Source organism: Tribolium madens, unplaced genomic scaffold (assembly GCF_015345945.1).
Source record: "Tribolium madens isolate multiple individuals breed KSU strain unplaced genomic scaffold, Tmad_KSU_1.1 Scaffold_19;HRSCAF=116;Tcas5.2_LG9, whole genome shotgun sequence".
Lineage (NCBI taxonomy): Eukaryota > Metazoa > Arthropoda > Insecta > Coleoptera > Tenebrionidae > Tribolium > Tribolium madens.
In genome coordinates this window covers 10,840,267-10,858,567 of record NW_025400983.1, presented here as the reverse complement: position 1 = coordinate 10,858,567, position 18,301 = coordinate 10,840,267, and the positions used below count along the sequence as shown (strand labels likewise).

Below are 18,301 nucleotides of genomic sequence, written 5' to 3'. Positions count from 1 at the left end.
AGAAACCTTATTTTGCAAAAAATGTGGGACGAATTTGTTATTCTTGTGGATGGGATAAAGAAACGATTTATTTTTGAAATATATTTTTTATAAAATCACCAAATTCAACATACAATTCTAACAATTCACACGAACTCAACTTAAACTTATGATTTTGTCTTACAGAGTCAACTGAATTAAAATTATGTAAACTTGAACAATTGCTACAATAGTGTTTTATAACGCTTTCAATCCAATTTTTGTTAAATAATAAATAAGTTACAAAATAACTACTAGAAAAACTTGAAGGAAACTATCTTCTAACAATAAATAAAAAAGCAAACAACATTTACATATAAATAATACATTTTTATGTATCTACATTTCTCTAGGAAATAAATAAGACTGCAATACTTTCGTTAGTTAAAAACCTTAATTTAACAGAAAAAAATTGATATGACTACTTTCTAATCCTAACATGAATCTTTGAGTCTGTTCTTTGTATACTAGTGATCACATAGTTTGAGAAAAATAATTTAAACAGGTGCAGAGGAATTAACGGAAGACGTAGGTCCATTAACGGGAGAAACAGAGCCTCTATTTATGGATGGAACTGGGGTACTGTACCTACAAAAAAAAATAAACCCAAATCCAGCCAACCTTACAAACTTACTTTCGTGATTTTGCAGCTGATAGCAACTCATCCAAAGTCGTTTCCTCGTCGGAAAAAACCGTAGTTGGTCGACTTACCCTCGCGTTGTAAGTCTGGTACCGACTCGGGACGTTGACATAATCGTTCAAAAGCGACGAACTTCGGGTATAATTTTTGTAATCCCTCTTGACCGGGTCTTGAAGCGTGGAAACATAAGACGATCGACGCGTTAAGGGCGTTTTATAGTCATAAGCCGATCTGCGGTCCAGAGACCCATAATCCGGGTTTTTATACAAATCAAGATCTTTGTAATTTCGAGTCAGACTTGGCTTACGAGTTCGTTTCTTCTCGTTAAACCTCGTGTAGAAACTCTTGCGCCGAATCCGGTCAATCACCGACTCGCTTTCATCACCAGAACATAAAATCCCATTGGGTGAGACAGGCGAGTGCAAATCCTGAGTGTGATAGTCAGAACAAACCGACCACGAGTCGCTCACGTTATCGTCTGGTGATAATAGAGTCGAACTGTCATCAGTCGCGACTGAATTCCGATTTTCCCGATTGTCTTCAGCTGCACTGCGAGGTTCGCTGTTACGTTTCGTTTCGTTTTTTTTAGGAACATCAACTTCTAAATTCAAACTACGTCTAAATGAATTGACTGGCAAACGCGACGCTTTACTAGCTTTGTTTTCCGGGGGTTGAAACTGTTTCATTTTGTCGAGTAAAAGTGATCGAGGACGTTCGGGTTTTTTCGTCTCTTGACTAGAATTGACAGTTTCAATCACAGCTTCGTCACGATTTGGGCATTCTTTGACTTTCTTCTTTTTCACAATTTTGTCGTTCTTTTTATTCTCTTGTTCTTCGTATTTTTTAAACAGGCCCAAAATTTTTGTYACACTTTTACGCGACGCTTGCAACGGCTTACTCGAACTCAAATTTGACACGTCTTCGACCGAAACGGCCCTCTTGATGAGTCCCGATTCAGTACAATGGTCTAAATTCCGGGGGAGACTTTGCTCCCGAAGTCGCTTAATGGCACTCTCAACACCTGATTTTTTCTCTTTTATGGCTCTGGCTTCTTCGGGGTCTTTCGATGATGATCGGAACTTCTCCAATTTCTTTTCAATCGACTGAAGTAACTTATTCTTGTGACCTTTTTCTTCTTCATTTATACTTTTGTTAGTCTCATTTTTGTCTTCTTTTGTTTTGTCGCGTTCCTTCGAACCTTGACGCGTAAAACCTTTACGTAATCTACTAATTTTGGATTCCTTTTCCGGTGAAACTTTTTTCTCTTTCTCTTTTTCGATAATACTTTCAGTTGGGTAACTTTTCGGTCGGACCAGTTTCGAAATTCGAGTTTTTTTCACAACGGGGGTCTCCTCAGGCTTTGTAACTTTAACATTAACATAATCGTGAACTTCTTTTTTGTTTCCCCCGATTTCTTTATTATCTTTTGGAACTGTTACGTTAACATAATCATGAAGCGTCTTTACGTTATTTTCAAGGTTTTTAATATTATTCGAAACTTTGCTCAACAAGTGGTCGGTCTCTTTCGGACCATCTTCAGGTGTTGCCAATTTGTTTGAATCTTTTTTCTCGTCCCCAAAATCGGCACTTTTCTCACGTGAAGCTGACCTTTCTCTCCTGGCATTCAGTCGACACTTTCTTTTGTCCCTAATCTCTTTTAAAACTTTCTGCGTTTCCATTTCCCGCTCTTTCTTTTCTTTTACTAAAACGTTTTCTTCTTTCGGTGGATCGAAAAAATCAGGTCGCAAAAATCTTGAGATTCTTCGAGGCGTTGAGGACGGTTTTTTGATTTCAGTCTTTGGTGTTAAATATTTATTTGACAATTCTGAGTATTTCGAATATGAGGAAGGACGGGATAAGGAGGTGTAACTATCAGTTACGTCACTTCGTGACAAACTTTCGGAAAGACTTGAATCGGGACTTTTATCTTTGTTTGATAAAACATAATTTTTGGGTTCTCTGAGTGAGACAGAACGAACCGCTTTTGGTCTTTTGTAACCAAAATCGTTATCATAAYCGATACTAGCCGATCTATTATCATCACGAAATTTTACAGGGAGCCCTGATTTATAATTACGGTAAGTGGTGTCATTTGATTCGTTTTCTTGTTGACTTAGGTTATTTTCAACTGAATAGCGACGAGGTAACGTTGAAGACAATCGATCAACTGATCTTCGTGCAAATTTGTGATTGTCTTCATAATTCTTATTTCCATTTGAGGATAAGGTCCGTTGCAATTTTTGAGCTTCAGATGGCGCTAGTTGTGAGAGTAAATGCTTTTGAATCCTTCGTGATAAGCCAGGTGTTAAGTACGACAAAGCTAATGCGTCTTCATCACTTAATTTAATTTTTTTAAGATCTAAATCTGCTAAATTAAGGTTTTCTTTCTTGYCTTTTTTATCTGAAACGACGAATCGGAATCAAACACTTGCACTTGTTTCATTTGGTTGTATCAAAAGCAACAATACACTACCTACCGTTCTCAGTTAGTGACTTTTTGGCACAAAACATCTGCGGCTGCTTGAAATAAAACACAAAACAAAAAGAAAATTAGTGAACAAAAATTAAAAAAACCTATACGCATTAGCGCATGCGTGGGGAACAAAAATTATTCCCGATGAATGAACGAACTCTGGTGTCAAATAGAAAACGTATGAATGGATGTGTGTTAAGTGATATAATGGTGATGAATTAGTGCATGCAGCCTACCGAGTCTGTGTTGCAGCAGGTAGCCAGGCAGTTAGTGGGTGCCCTTCTGTGTGGCTGGTCCGCAGGGCACATGCACCGTCACACGCACTCGCGCTGCAACCACAACACTGTCACGGCCATGCTTCCCATTGCCCTGGCATATCCTGATGTATCATCCTCGGATTTTCATCACTACTTGGGTTATACTACGTTTTTTTACAGTATTGTGCAAAAAACCTCCACCACTTGTCAATTTCCCAGTTAATTCAATAATAATAATTTACTGACTTACCTTGACTCRGGCTAAATTAATAAGTGAGGATAGTTTTAAAAAATATTTATTAAAAAATTGTTTTGTTAGTGGTTGTCTTACACAATACTGCTAGGACGAATTAGTTGACATGTGCTCAATACATCAAAATATGCCGATACATAATTACAACTAAAAAAAAGTTATTGTAAAAAAATTAAACAAAATTAACAGATTACAAAAACAAAAATACAAAAACAGGAGTATGCAAAAAAACCTCCTATTCTACACGGGCACAAAAATTATCTACGGAGAAGATTGAAAAATTCCGTGTCACAACACAAAACTACGAAATACAATTTAGAAAATTTTACCTCGGGGGCGTGTCGTAGTCGAATTGGGGTCTTTGAAGACACTTTCGATATCTGAAGCTAAATCACGGCTGACGCTACGTCGCCATGGCGTGGATGAGGTTTCGTTGCTGCGTTCGCGGCTTAGGCTCCTACCCAACGTTGAATGCCTGAAAAAAATAATTTCAAAAATACAAATTAACAAATAGTGTAAAAAAGTGATTTTTTGTGTTTTTTTTTGTGTTTCGGAATATTATTTGAGTTACATTTATGATTCCTTCGTTTTTAAAATTCACAATAATAAAAATCAATAAAAACAAGAAAGCTGATTTTTGTCAATAATGTGTCAATTCACGCTTTACTAAAAASGAGCATTAAATCTATAAACCACAAATATCATTTTGTTGAGACAAACCTATGGTATGCTTTATTGGAACTGTAAGACAACAATTTCAATCACAATTTCAATAGAGCGGACATGAATGAATACTAGTTTCTCCAGTTGTACATGCAAAAACAAGTGCAAGAAAACCTAGACTAATTTCGATGAAATGCAACAACACTACGAAATGGTTGCAATAAATCCATCGAACAAGTAACTTACTTATATGTTTTAGTTTCCCTTACACACGTATACTTATATTGTGAGCTTGCGATTGCAAATTTATTACTTTCAAACTATTAGTAACACTGCGACTTACCTTGATAAGGGGTCTAATCGGTTGTGAAAATTCCAGAAGTTGGTACCATGATCAAAATGGCTCAATAACCGACTACTGGGAAATCCGGGCCTGCCACCATCTTCGACGTTCAATTTTTGGGTCAAATCGCGCACCTACAAGACATAAGTAGTAAAAAGTAATAAACTACTGTACTTGTGGAGTACCCTCGATAATAGATTGGAGAATAAATGTTCAGCTGTCAAAATTTCAAACCCGTCATCATCGTCCTCCTCCCCAGAACTAAGCGAATCGTTGTGTTCCAAAATGGTCCTCTTCGGTCTTGTACTCCTCAATCTGTGCAAATGGAACGCATCTTTTCGTGAATCTTCATTATCACTGTCTTTCCCGAACGAACTGTGACGATACAAGTTGGGGAATGAGGTCTCGTCTTCTGAATCCCGATCACTAAACAATGAACTAATTCAATTTATTATAAAATTACTTAAGAAAGATCAAATCGTTACTTTAATCTCCTTGTTTTGCCAAACTTGTTCCTGGATTTATTTGTCATGGTGCTTGTTGTACTCGCTGTGTCATTCGGCTCGACGCTACCAGCGCGTGGAGTCACATAACCACCACCTTCGACCGCAATCGGGATGATGTATTCCCTTGGAGATTTCTTGATCGGTTCACCAGAGGTTGTTTCAGTGTCGGAGTCTTGAGTAGACTGTCTTGACAAGCTGTTGGATCTGGAGAAAGTAAATTAAGGATTGTATTCGCGAGACAAAAAAATGAGCGTTTACCTTTGCGATGTAGTCGATTTTTGGGTTTGGAAAGGTCGCGGCATTGGTGGTTTAGTTGGAGGCGATTGAACAGCCTCCTTGACGTCTTGTTGTTCGAAGGAAATCGGGATGATTCGTTCTTTGGGGGAGCCCTTGGATTCGGGTTCCAGCGATGATGACCTAAAATTAAAATTAGTTTTTGAAAAATTGTTGAAAATAATAAAACTTAACAATTCAATTACGTAATATCTATCTAGCATTTTCAAAAAAAAAAAATTAAAAATAAACTGTAAGTAAAAGCATAAAGTAATTCTTGATATCGAGAATAAAAGCCAATAAAATCATACACAAATCAAAAACTACTATTTTCTAAAATAAAATCAAATAATAAATCTAGTACTCGTAATATGTATTTTGTAATTATTTTCGCGTTTTACATAAATCAAAATCCCTTCCTTTTCTGCGACACTCAAAAAACTTTTTAAACTTGATCTTCTTCATAAAACCCCTTTTCAAATTATTTCGGTATGGGATGTATTATACAGATTAAAAGAAATAAGATGTAATTTTAAATTAGAACGTTTACCATTATTGAAATGATTTAATTATGATTTAATGATTTTTAGAAGTTAAAGACTAAAGAATTTACCTACATTTTTTTAAATACAAAAAAGCAAAAAAAAAACAGTGGAAGAAATTGGTAACTATTAATACATTGAATTGTCACAAATCAAAAGACAAAATATTGAAATAATTACCATAAAAACATAAAGAAAAAAACGTAATCCACTTTTTTGACTCTTTCATATACTTACATAATATTATTTCATCACAGTGAAAGACGAAATTAGTGTGATTATGATTATGGAATACTGTAAATGAATGTTTAATAACATTTTATTATAATAAATGACCCAAAGGTAACATTTTCGTTAGACAAACTGTTGGCACAACAATTAAGATCACGTCTCCTCTTAATTACCTGAAGTTGGCTACAGATGGCGCAGCGACCGGCACGACCACCTCACTCCTCTGCGTCGCCAACTTGGGTGGTGCTGTCACATTATGAGCCATTTCAGTCTTAAACTCCATCGTAGCTGGCTTAGGCATGGGATAATTGAGCTGAATCTCCGCTTTCGTGGTCTTCCTTCTRGGCAGCGTCGCCGACTTGAGTGTAATCTCCGCCGAGGAGGTTTTATTTTCTTCCTCAACTTCAGGCTTCTCCTCCACTTTCTTCACRTCGGATTTGCTATCAAACTGTGGTCTCACAAACGGCTTGGGCCCCAACGGTGGCGATAAGGGGGAGGCAAGCAACCCGATATTGCCCGAAGCTGACCGACCGCCAACCCCAAACGGCACCGGAGGTTTCCGGACACAACACGGCCGAGATTTTGATTTCCGCGCTCCTTCTTTATCTAAGGCACTTGAGATAATACTAACAGCGTTCCGCACGCGCTCTTTGCGCTCATCGTCAATCACAGGCTTTGGTGTTTCGGTGACTTCAGAATCACGTTTTGACTCCTCCTTGGGTTCTTCTTTAGGTGGTGAGCCGGTTTCGGGTTCAGAGGGTTTTTGTTGATCGATTAGAATTTTCTTAGATGGAGTCCCTTTTAATTTTGGTGGGGATGTTGATGTGAGACTTGCTTTACGTTCAAACTCCTTTTTAAAACCATCAACGCTGACCCCGGGAATTACAATTTTCTTTGGTTTTTCCACAGGGGCGGATTTGGATTCGGTGGGGGATGATATCATGTTTTGGAACTTTTCGGCCGCTTCGAAAATACGGGATTTTCTCCGTTCTATCGGTTTGGTGGGTTTTTCTTCTGTTTCTTTTGGTTTTTCTTCGGCAGGTGGTTGAGAGGGTGGCGATGGTTCTTTGGGTTTAACCGTTTCATTTTTATCTGTCAAAACCTTCTTCTTAACTGTCTTCTTTTTCGCGATTTTGGATTCTGGTTTTTCGGTTTTTTCAGGTTGAGCAACAACCTCTTTATTCTCTTTATCTACATTGTTAACATTTTCTTGACTAGGAATTTCATTTATGCCCTCCAATGCTTTACTGCTGACACTAGTTGATAAGGTTTTCTTTATCTTAGGTTTCTTTTCTGTTTTCTTTGCCTCTTCGATTATTTCAGTACAAGCGGCCCCTTGTAATGACGGATCAATTGATTCTTCATTTGTTTCAACATCCATATCACGTGATATTGTTTGTGTAAGACTTTTATCCAATGGAATTGTCTCAGACATACTTGCATCTTCTAAAGAAGCGTTTTCTTTAATTGCACCATGGAGAGTAATATCAGCAACAGTATTTTCTTTGATTATCTTATCTTTTCTCTTAAGGCCATCTTTGACACGATCTGTACTAACAGTATTTTCGAGTTTACGTTTAGGTGAAGCTTTTTCTTCAGTTAAAAGTTCTTTGATTCTTCGTTCAGCAGGATGAGTTAATTCCATTAAACTGCCTACAGATTGGGATCGTGTAGGTGGTGCAACTTCAGTCTTCATCTCTTCAGCAACCTGAAAAAGTCCAAACATCAGGCGAAATTCTTAAAAATTGACTCTACTTACATCTCCAGTAACTACAAGTTTGTCACTTTCAAGTTGTGGAGGCGGAGGAGCCAATGATAATAACAAATCTAATCTTACAGGAGTTTGATTGGCTAATTCTTCTGAGATCTCTAAACAGCTAACATCGTAATTCTCATTTACCCACCAGTGGGTACATATTTTTTCTATATTTGCTCTATTTTTAGGATTCACGGTTAACATTTCTCTAATGAGAGGTGAAGCAGCTAAAATGGAAAAATTATTTTTTGGTCATTTTTTTACGGGTAATTTCTTACGGCTGGGTTTGGCTGGTTCGAAGTAATCTCCTTGTGAAATTTGCCTAACTAAACGTTTAAAATTGCTTCCATCAAAAGGCATGGCACCGTAGACTAGAGTATATAAAAGTACACCTAAAGACCAACAGTCGACTTCTGGTCCTTGGTAGGGTGTCCCTTTAACAATTTCGGGAGAAGCGTATAGAGGAGAACCACAGAAAGTGCTCAACAGTCTTTGATCGTCAAAAACATTTGACAGTCCGAAATCGGCAATCTGAAATTTTTTTGTCAATTTCTGAATTTTTTTGAAGTTAAACTACCTTAGCGTTATTGTTTTCATCCAAAAGAATATTTTCCAGTTTCAAATCCCTATGGCAAATTTTATGTTTATGGCAATAGTAACAAGCAGTGGCGATTTGTCTAAATATCCTACGGGCTTCGGTCTCGTCTAAAATTTTGCGTTCCGATAAATAATCGTAAAGCTCGCCCCCTGCTGCATATTCCATCACTAGCACCATTTTTTCCCTATTTTCAAACACTTGAAACCAACAATTAATCAAAAATATTTTTTCATCCGCTGGTTACCTTCATAAATGTGGATAATGTTAGGATGTTGCACCGAAGACATAATTTGGATTTCGCGCCTTATTCGGACTAAATCGGCCTCAGATTCGATTTTGGATTTTTTGATTGTTTTTATTGCTACTTCTTGACCAGTCTCTTTATTTATTCCTAARTGCACTTTACCGAACGTGCCTTGACCCAGTTTCTTTATTATATCGAACCTTAAAAGAATTATTGTGCAATAATCGTACAAATATGCATACGACACCTTGATGGAAATGTTGGTATTTAATAAAACTAAATTTAACTCCTATTTTTTCTCGGAAAATTGAAACAAATGGTACGCATCGTATCAAGTTTTATTTATAAAAAAAAAATTGGCAAACTGAACTTCCTACAACTTTCTCATACCGTGTCTAATAATGCAGAATTTAACAGATCCCAGCGTTTAGTCTGCAGTCCGTTGTATATTTGCTTATTCCTCGGTGTATTTTTGTGGTTTCGTGGAATAAATAAAAAATCTAATTGTGTTTAAAAGTTTATTCGACAGAATTGTAAATCTGTTTAGTTGTCAACAGTTGGACAAAACATGTTTTTTCACAAACAATTTCAGAATGCATTTGAGTGAACCCTGCTAAGAATATCCTTGGTCCTTGCTTACGTAAAGTTTTGCAATTGAATGTTCGTGAATGTTCCCGAAGAATATTTTTAGAATGATTGCACACTAAATATTTAGTTATTTAATGACAAAAAAGAAGATAAGTCTTAATCTTTATTTTAACAACTGTAGCGTCAAATTTTGATAACAGACAAAAAAAATACAAGAAACATGATTTTGTCCTTTAAATTATTATCTATTACAAGTGCAGAAAAACACTGTGTTTACTCAGACGATATGCACATAAATTTACAAAACATAATTTAAATTTACAATTTTGTGTATTACGTACGTTTGTCTGCACTTCAATAAATGTGCAACCGCTGGATGATGTGGGGCTACAATCTGCGCATTTCACTACGAGTATTGATACGCAGTAGATTCATTTGTTTTTAGTCGSACAAATGTCAATGGCTTTTGGCTACTTCATTCTTCAGAAAATGCGTACTCTACTTCTTTGAACCAAATAAACGTGCAAAGTTTTGCTAAAACCGTTATAAAATGCAAAAAATGGAAAATCATGAGGTTAAATAATCATTTTCATCATAATTACCAAAATAAATGACAACCAATTTGCCTTAGACAAATAATAAATAGTAGTAATACTTAAAAAAAATTATCCAAATATTTCATAATTTGTTATGTATCTACAATAGGCATTACATACATTACTTATTAATTAATTTTAATATTTAATATTTATGTATTATTTTCTACTTTACTTTTCTGCCATAAAATTTAAATAAATTCTTATCTGAAAATTTGTTTTTAAATGATGAGTAAAACTGTAGAATACCTACAAATTTCAAAATAAAAAAATTCTAAGTTTAAATTTTGTATTGTAACTTAACTTTTACTTATGAGAGTTTAAAGTTTGCACTTTGCCTCTATTTATTTCTGTTGGAAAAATAATTTTCCAAGTTTTTTTGCTACAGGCTATTAGAAGAGGAAACAAGTAAGCTGTATCCTAAATTGTTATTTTTGGCTTTTATTGGCAAAATTTTTATACGTTTACTTAATAACTAAAAAAAAAACATATTCTTAGGGCCGGTTTTTCAATCGTTGAAAAACTAACTAACCTCTAGTTAGTAAATAGGTTTCGATGGAAATTTTGCAAATTAACCAATCAAAATGCTGCATTTTTAGTTTAATTTGAGGTTTAACTTTAACCAGCGATTGAAAAACCGGCCCTTAGAAGATCATCAGACACATTAGATAGACATAAAAAATGTCTAATGTCAAAAAATAAATGTCAAAGATTTTTTACACAATTTTTTCCATATTCCAGGTATATTTTATCTTATTTGGCAATTTTCTCTAGGACGCGAATTCTGGAACACCCCGTATTTTTAACAACATGCATCAAAACATTTACTTTTTATGTTACTTTACTCACAATCAAATATAAATAATAACTATTTACAAGTAAAACATGTAGAATAAGTTAAAAAAAAAGTATAATAAAGATATAAATAATATGCATAAGTCTTATGCATATTATATCTATGATATCAACATAAACTAATCTTCATGTTTTACTTGTCTCAATATTTCCTACAAAAATTTACTACTGCATGAAGTTATTTTTGGAGAATTTAATTACATATCTACAAAATGTTGAAGTAAAAAAAATGTTTTTAATCTTAACAAAGATAAGCAAAGATCATTCTTTACTTGGTCGTGATAGTTTTGGAATCGATATTTTTTAAAAATTCAAAATGAAGTTTTTTAAAATAAGTAACTGGCTGTGATCCTGCTCTTTTTAATGTTGTTTTTGAATAAAACACAATGCTAATAAATTTGTATCAAGTTGTCTTAACTAAAAGAGCAAAACATGAACCATAAAATCTGTAATAACGTTGTTAATGTCAGTAATATGAGATAAAATTTATTGCAACCAACTTGCTACCCAGTGTTGCAAAAACAAAACTGGCGCAATCCAGACGCTTTAACTCACAAACAAACTGGAGACAGATCCTTTTTAGAGAAATATACTTCGAGACTTTTCAACAAATAAATTCTAGGCGTTTAGTCTGCGGTCCTCTCCAATTTAAACTCCTTTCAATTAAAAGCAACGTTGGCAATTTTTACAGCAACTGTTGCGAATCATARAATAAAATCCAGTGTTTATGTATTAAACACAGTTCAGCTGGCCAAATCTCTACTTTCCCAATTTGTTTAACTAATAAAATCCTCCCAATGGAGGAAATCCAATACCAACAAAATTTCCGTTTCAATATGTCGTAGATAATTAAAAAGTGGTAACTAAAGTCGGCGTCTAACTGCAAAATATAGAAAGTGGCAATGTTATTAACTGCTATTAAAAATTGGAGGTTGTCCAATGGCAATTTTCGTGCCAAATCGCCAAAAACATCGTAATTTCTGTCATTCACGGAATACAATTGTTCTAATTGTTAAGGAAGGGCTGTGTAGCGTACCGTGAAATCGCATTACTCACCTCTGTTTCAATTTCTTTTTGTGATTGTGTTGTTTAACTCCGCCGGCATTCTCAATGCCGCTCATTATATTATTTATACTCGGGTCTCCGACAACCATTTTGCTAGAATAAAAAAAATCAATGGAAGGTTTTAAAAATTAATGATCGAAAAAAGTAGAAAAGGGGGTCCGGAGACGCGATAGAAAAGGATAAGAGCGCATACAAACTCAAGACGGGACATCTATTTTAAGACCATCGGATGGCAGGTTTGAATAGTTTACTCGGTTATTTTTATTCAACAAATTTAACTTATCCTTGTCTACCTTCAACTAAATAACTGGCGATTATACGACGTGAAGCAAAACGACAAGAGCCGCACTTTGGGCCCTTAATTTGCAAAATTTTGTTAATTTTCTTGAAGGTGATTGCCAACTTAAACTTTCGCTTTTCTTGGGGTTAGATTTCAATGAATAATCGTTTCCAAATACGGCCATCGGTCTAGCAATAAATAATTCATGATTTCACTGCCGAAGAAAAGTCAAAAACCCACATTAGCCCACGTGTTGTTGCTACGAGTGTACCACATGTGGGCGTGCTCCGTACGTACACTGGGTACACTCATCACACATGGAATTTGGAAATTAAATAAATTCATTTGCAAAAAAAATTCGCCGATGATTCATTCTCCCCATTGACACCAATCGTAATATAAAACTTTTCGCGAAAAGGCCGCCCCAAACCTAAATACTTTGTACATGAAAGCTGTCAACAATTGAAATTCCCACACCAATCACTACACCCTTGATTTTTCATCTTACCCGCCTTAATTCATCGAAACACCCCGTAGATTTGAAATTACCAACAGCGGGTCACCAAACTCGCAGGATTTCACTAGAATTTACACACAACACGTTTTTTTCGATTCTGAGCACTTAAAGTTGCGCGAATTTTGCATTTACATTATTATTATCAATGTAATAAGAGTTTTTTTAACATTTTAAATAGCCCGATATGTCTGCTAGCCGCCATGTTTCTTCAGTTTAAAAATAGTTTTCTACACGACATTGGAATGTAGTTTTTGAATTTTGGCGCGAATTCATAATATTTGAGAAAAAAGGCCTAAAAGGAGAAACTCTTTACAGAAAATTTGATACAATGATACATATTTATAGTTTGTGATAACAATGTTTTGTTTATGCTTAGATAAAGAATTGTTTAAAAATTGTGATAAGCTTGACGGAACATCAAAGAAACCGCTTTTTTCACGCACTTTGCTTTTACAAAATGACTCATAATTTTTCCTTAGACTGGAGAAGTCCCCTAATTTCACCTATTTTTAAAAAAATATTTCTATTTCTGATTTTCGGATTCTATTTATAATCATATCAATTTTCTTATTGGCAGTGAGTTAATGACAAGGTAAACAAGTAAAACGCTCAAAGACGATACACCTTATTTATTACTTTTTAGTGCATAATATAATTATAAAAACTATTAAAATAAATCAACAAAAATTGGCTAATAAATCAACAAAAAAGGTTACAACATTTATGTAGATCAACAAATACTGATGAGATAACAAAATAGGAATCACAATTATTCAGACTAGAATAGTGTCATGCAGTTCTGGAGAGAAGGAGGATATTCGGAATGTTGTCCCGATGCCTGGATTTGTTGTGATGATTGAACAGCAGCCATTGCCATTGAGACTGGGGTTGTGGTTGGGTGGTAGGGCACCTTTAAACACGATAAAATATTTCATTAAAAGAATTTCGTTTTTCGTGTTGGCAGGTAGAAATGTGTGGGAGAAGACACCATCAAATTAGCACTTGTCGCTATAAATCCTAAACAAAGTAATCAAACTGGCAAAAAATAACTGCTATGAAACAAATGAAAGCATAATTCAAGAAAAAAAGATACAGAGTGTTTTAACAAATTTAATCTCTTCAAAACAAAAATATTAGATTATGCATTAAACCTTTCTTAACTTGATTTTTTCATTATGTTATTACAGATGTTTATAAACTTTATTAGATATTGATTTTAAAGTATGTGCAAATATTTTAACAGGTGATAAACGAGTTCAACATCAAAGTCAACTTGCCGTATCTTATTGGAGATACAGAGGGTTTTGTTCGTCGAATAAATTTAAATTTGGGCGCAGCCTATAACTTCACCGACTCAAATTGTAAACAAATGTGATCTCTTCAAAATCTATTACATTGTTTTTAAAAAACTGAGTTAAAATTAGCAAACACAAACACAGAAAAAAAAGTCCTCATATAAAAAAAAATCATAAAATGGTAAAAATTTTGGAACCATTTTTATATTGAAGGTACCACCGAATTTCATTACCTCAAATGTTACCGTCAACTATTAGCAATAGAAATAGCAATGGAAATTTTGGGATAAAATACTCAAAAGTTTTATATTGCATCTTTTTGACAATTTTTCCGACGCCAAAGTGGTGCTATATACCTCAGAAACTATAAACATTCGGATAAGACAAGTTTAGTTATTTTGACTTCTTTTGAGCTCTATTATCACCTGTTGAAATATTTGCAATACTTTAAAATCAGCACATATGTTGGATATATCTTTACTTACATGTGAGTAGTTATTATTTTTTTATTTATTTTTAGTGATATTAATTCTTAAAAAGGTCCAATATATGGCTGGAAAACTACAGAAAAGTGAATACCAAGAAAAATATATTGTCATTAACTTTAGTCAAGAAAGAATCAAAGTGTATGAAACCTGAGAAAAAATATTGACTTTCATCAAAATGTCAATACCTAACTGAAATAATAATATTAAAATTAATAAACGTAGACAATCTTAAGTGTTTAACCGTAATATGGACAGTGATAAAGATACATCTAAAAAAATAGCATTGCATATAATTATTTACAACATATTGCTATCTGGATCGTGTACTTACTAACTAAATCGAATAATAGAAAGAAAGACTATCAACATTTTGGCCATACTTACGGAAGTATTGTGGTGAAACCTGGGGTCAAGCATCATAGCAGCAGCGACAGCGGCAGCGGTCGAAGTAGCCGTGGAATGATTAGTCCTTGCCAACATATGATGATTAACAATATTGTTATTATGATGTTGTGTAGCCGATCTTTGATTATGTCCAGAAGCTAAAATCTGATTATGTATATTATGTGCGTGATTGTGGTGATGAAAATCAGTTGGATCGCCGAAATGATGATAATTCGAATTAATCGCTGATAAATTTGTCGCAGAAGACGTTGCAGAATGGTTCTGATGATGCATTATCAAGTCTTGTATTTCGTTGCCTATTGGTTGACTTACTCCGGTTCCGGTACTAGTGGTGCTACTATTAGTTTGAGTGAAATTTACGTTGTTATTATTATTATTGGCATTATTCGAAGTGGTCGTGGTGGCTTCCTGTGAAGCCTACAATAAAAAATTGAGGAAAATTTCTCCCAACACTGAAACAAAATACCTGTGATTTGGGGCGCGTTGAGTTATTCCGCATCGGGCGGGCCTTGTAGGGCACCTTCGCCGAAGCATTCTCCCCATGATGTCTTGTAAAATGTTCCTTCAATTTATCCCTCCTCGAGCTCGCGTAATCGCAATTCGAGCACTTGAACGGCTTCTCCTCCAAGTGAATTCGTTCGTGCCTCACCAAATGCGACTTCTCCATAAACCCCCGCCCGCAAATCCCACACGAATGCGGTCTGACCCCATTGTGGCTCTTGGCGTGACTCGCTAATTGGTTCTTTTTCGCCGTTGAGTATTTACAATGAGGGTAAGAACAGCGATAGATATCTCCTGGAGAAAAAACTATCACGAATTTATTTTAGAATTCGCAAGATGGGAAGAAATACCTGCGTGGATGCGCTTATGAGCGATCATGTGACTTAGAAATTTCGTGTGAAAACCGCACGACTCGCACGTTAGGTTTTTGTCGGTGGTGTGGGTCAGCATGTGCGTTTCGAGGTTTTGCTTGAAACGGAAGGATTTCGTGCAGTGGTCGCATTTGAAGTTCTTCTCGGGGGTGTGGATTTTTAAATGAGAGACGAAGTTTTGCTTGAGGCGACATTTGAAGGAGCAAAATGTGCACTGGTAAACGGATTCTTCCAAGTGTTGGGCACGATGAGAGATCAGTTTGGAAATTTGATCAGTTGTAGTGTCACCTATAATGCATTTATCAACAAGAAAATTCATTTTAATTGTTCGGAATAATATATTATACAAAATAGTTGTAGAAACCGAAAGTGAAAAATAAATTTACATTTACACATCTAGGAAATAAAAACGGATAATGAACATTGTAAAAATAATACAAAATCTCTGGCTGATTTATGGCAAAATTTTCAAATAAATCGAAAATCAAGTTAATAAAAGCTTTCATCTTTTTTGATGAAACTAGTAAACATTAAATAAAAAATCCAAACAGAAATCACAGATAAACTTGATCTGACCTTAGCATTTTGACAACTTTCAACAAAAAATTCTAGATCTTTGTATTAATCAATGAAATACCCCAAACCACAGCAAAATTTGCAAATGAGATTGGTCAAAATGCCATAGCCACGTCTGTTTGTCACATCTTACAGTAGTCGCATTTATAGGGTGGCCCCGAAAAATGGCTTTTCATATGATTCAAATAATCGCCGTGGTACTGACATACGAAAGAACAAATGCCGCACTTATAAGTCACATCTTTTGCATGACTTAGAGCCAAATGTTGCTCAAGCAGAAGACTATCATTGATTATTGTGAAACAAATCGGGCATTTGATGTCCATTTTTTCGTCATTGTCTTCTTCTACAATTGAACAGTTAATTACTTGGTGTTGTGATAGCAGGTTTTTACCTTCTTCCTGACCTGAATCGATCAAAGGCAAAACTTTCTTTTTTGAAGTTAACATTTTTAAAGCTGCCATTCTTAGACTAGGTTTTAAACCAAATAACATCAGTCTTTTTAGGATAAGTTGTTTCTTGTTGCGTAATTTCGCTTTAACTAACACTGAACTGAAATTGTTTTGTAGTGAGCTGGAATCGTTTTTTTCTGACACGACGATTTTATCCGACTTTGAGTCTTCTTCATCGTTTTTATTACAAGAAATCATCTAAAATTAAATTGTTTATAATCCGGTTATTTTACTTGCAAAACTACCTGTCCATATTTAACATGTAGATTGTCATATCTCGACTTGAAATTGGAAAGCATCCAATTATTTTGGACCAAATAGTCCAAAAACCGGTACGTGCACAACTCGCTTTTGTTGTACAAAATACAAGTGTCCAAATGTTTGAAAACCTCGGCAGGTTCTAGTGAATTCGTATGGAAACATCTAATCAACTTATCAAATTGTGATTCGCGTTTTTCAACGTTATGTAACACCCATTGAGAAAGCACATTTAAAGCTCTTGCAGTCGAAAGAACAAAACTCTTATTTTTGAAAAATTCCTGTAATTCGGTGACATTTAACCCAATAATTTCTTCACCATCACAAACTTCATCAATGTGACTCATTATCCAGTTTTCAACGATATTTCCTAAGTGCTTTAATTTGAAACGTTGTGTTAAAAAATAAGTAAACAGACAATTGTCTAGATTCAGTTTAGTCCCAAGAAACTCTATACAATATTCAATTACTTTGGTTATTATAAAGTGATCAGCTAGTTTGAGGAGTTCCTCTACATTTGAGTGTTCTATAGTGATTTCACCAGTGTACATGTAGTTTAAAATCGTGTTAAAAATTTCACTATCTAAACATTTTATTATTAATTGTTCTCTAATTATTTTGTGATGTTTTAAAATCGAATCGAAATACGGGGAACTGCATGCTAGTACATTACGGTGCGCTTTTATAATCTTATTGTTTACATGAAGAGTCAAATCGCAAAATCGATTCGATTTCTTTTGGTCGTATAACTTTTGAAACATTGTTGATGATAATTCCGCACAAACAAAAGTCATCGTGTTGTTATTCTCCATTGCAATCATCTAAAAATTGAAAAAACCTTTTAAGACTTTATTCATGGGAAGAATGAGACAAAGACACGGATGAAGAATGATCAAAAAATTACTGATTTTTCACTTACTCTGTAACGGAATCCCTAATATATTAATTATTTTCACATTTTATCTTACTATTATCGTTTTATTATTGCAATAAAATTGCAATTAGGAACACTGCACCAAACCATTTTGAGTTGATTGACAAACTGATATTTTTGACAGTTAATAACAAATCGAATTATCATGGTCGGCAACTTAAGAAAAAAACTCTAAGAAAATTTGGTTATCAGTTTGGAATTTAGCATTTCTCCTGTCCATTATCTCAATAAGTTTGACAGGAACAATTTCGCATTTATAGCATGAATTTTTTTATTAGTTGAACTAATTATTTTTAAGTGTTTTCATAAAACAGGTTATAAAA

At 34.7% G+C, this 18,301-nt stretch overlaps 2 protein-coding genes across 4 annotated transcripts; both read right to left on the bottom strand.

The window, feature by feature from the left end:
- Nucleotides 1–49: 49 nt before the first annotated feature.
- On the bottom strand, nt 50–12,923 carry LOC123015848. 2 transcript variants are annotated; one of them, XM_044415869.1, is made up of 14 exons: nt 12,690–12,923; nt 11,893–11,994; nt 8,798–8,997; nt 8,533–8,750; nt 8,234–8,486; nt 7,959–8,182; nt 6,373–7,907; nt 5,412–5,570; nt 5,133–5,357; nt 4,833–5,085; nt 4,648–4,781; nt 3,971–4,116; nt 653–3,059; nt 50–606 (listed from the first exon to the last, which is right to left on the bottom strand). In XM_044415869.1, exons 2-14 carry the CDS (start codon nt 11,988–11,990, stop codon nt 516–518), a joined length of 5,943 nt encoding a protein of 1,980 aa, XP_044271804.1. In that variant the 5' UTR covers nt 11,991–11,994; nt 12,690–12,923; the 3' UTR covers nt 50–515. The 2 variants fall into 2 exon arrangements, with proteins under 2 accessions (XP_044271804.1, XP_044271805.1); XM_044415870.1 differs by having other exon boundaries at nt 4,833–5,073.
- A 389-nt stretch (nt 12,924–13,312) lies between these two features.
- Nucleotides 13,313–18,273, bottom strand: LOC123015853 (zinc finger protein 271-like). Of its 2 annotated transcripts, none has more exons than XM_044415880.1 (8): nt 17,964–18,273; nt 17,032–17,865; nt 16,729–16,984; nt 16,468–16,680; nt 15,738–16,046; nt 15,353–15,681; nt 14,866–15,303; nt 13,313–13,608 (listed from the first exon to the last, which is right to left on the bottom strand). In XM_044415880.1, exons 2-8 carry the CDS (start codon nt 17,863–17,865, stop codon nt 13,477–13,479), a joined length of 2,511 nt encoding a protein of 836 aa, XP_044271815.1. In that variant the 5' UTR covers nt 17,964–18,273; the 3' UTR covers nt 13,313–13,476. The 2 variants fall into 2 exon arrangements, with proteins under 2 accessions (XP_044271815.1, XP_044271814.1); XM_044415879.1 differs by having other exon boundaries at nt 15,353–15,693; nt 17,964–18,271.
- Between the last annotated feature and the right edge of the window lie 28 nt (nt 18,274–18,301).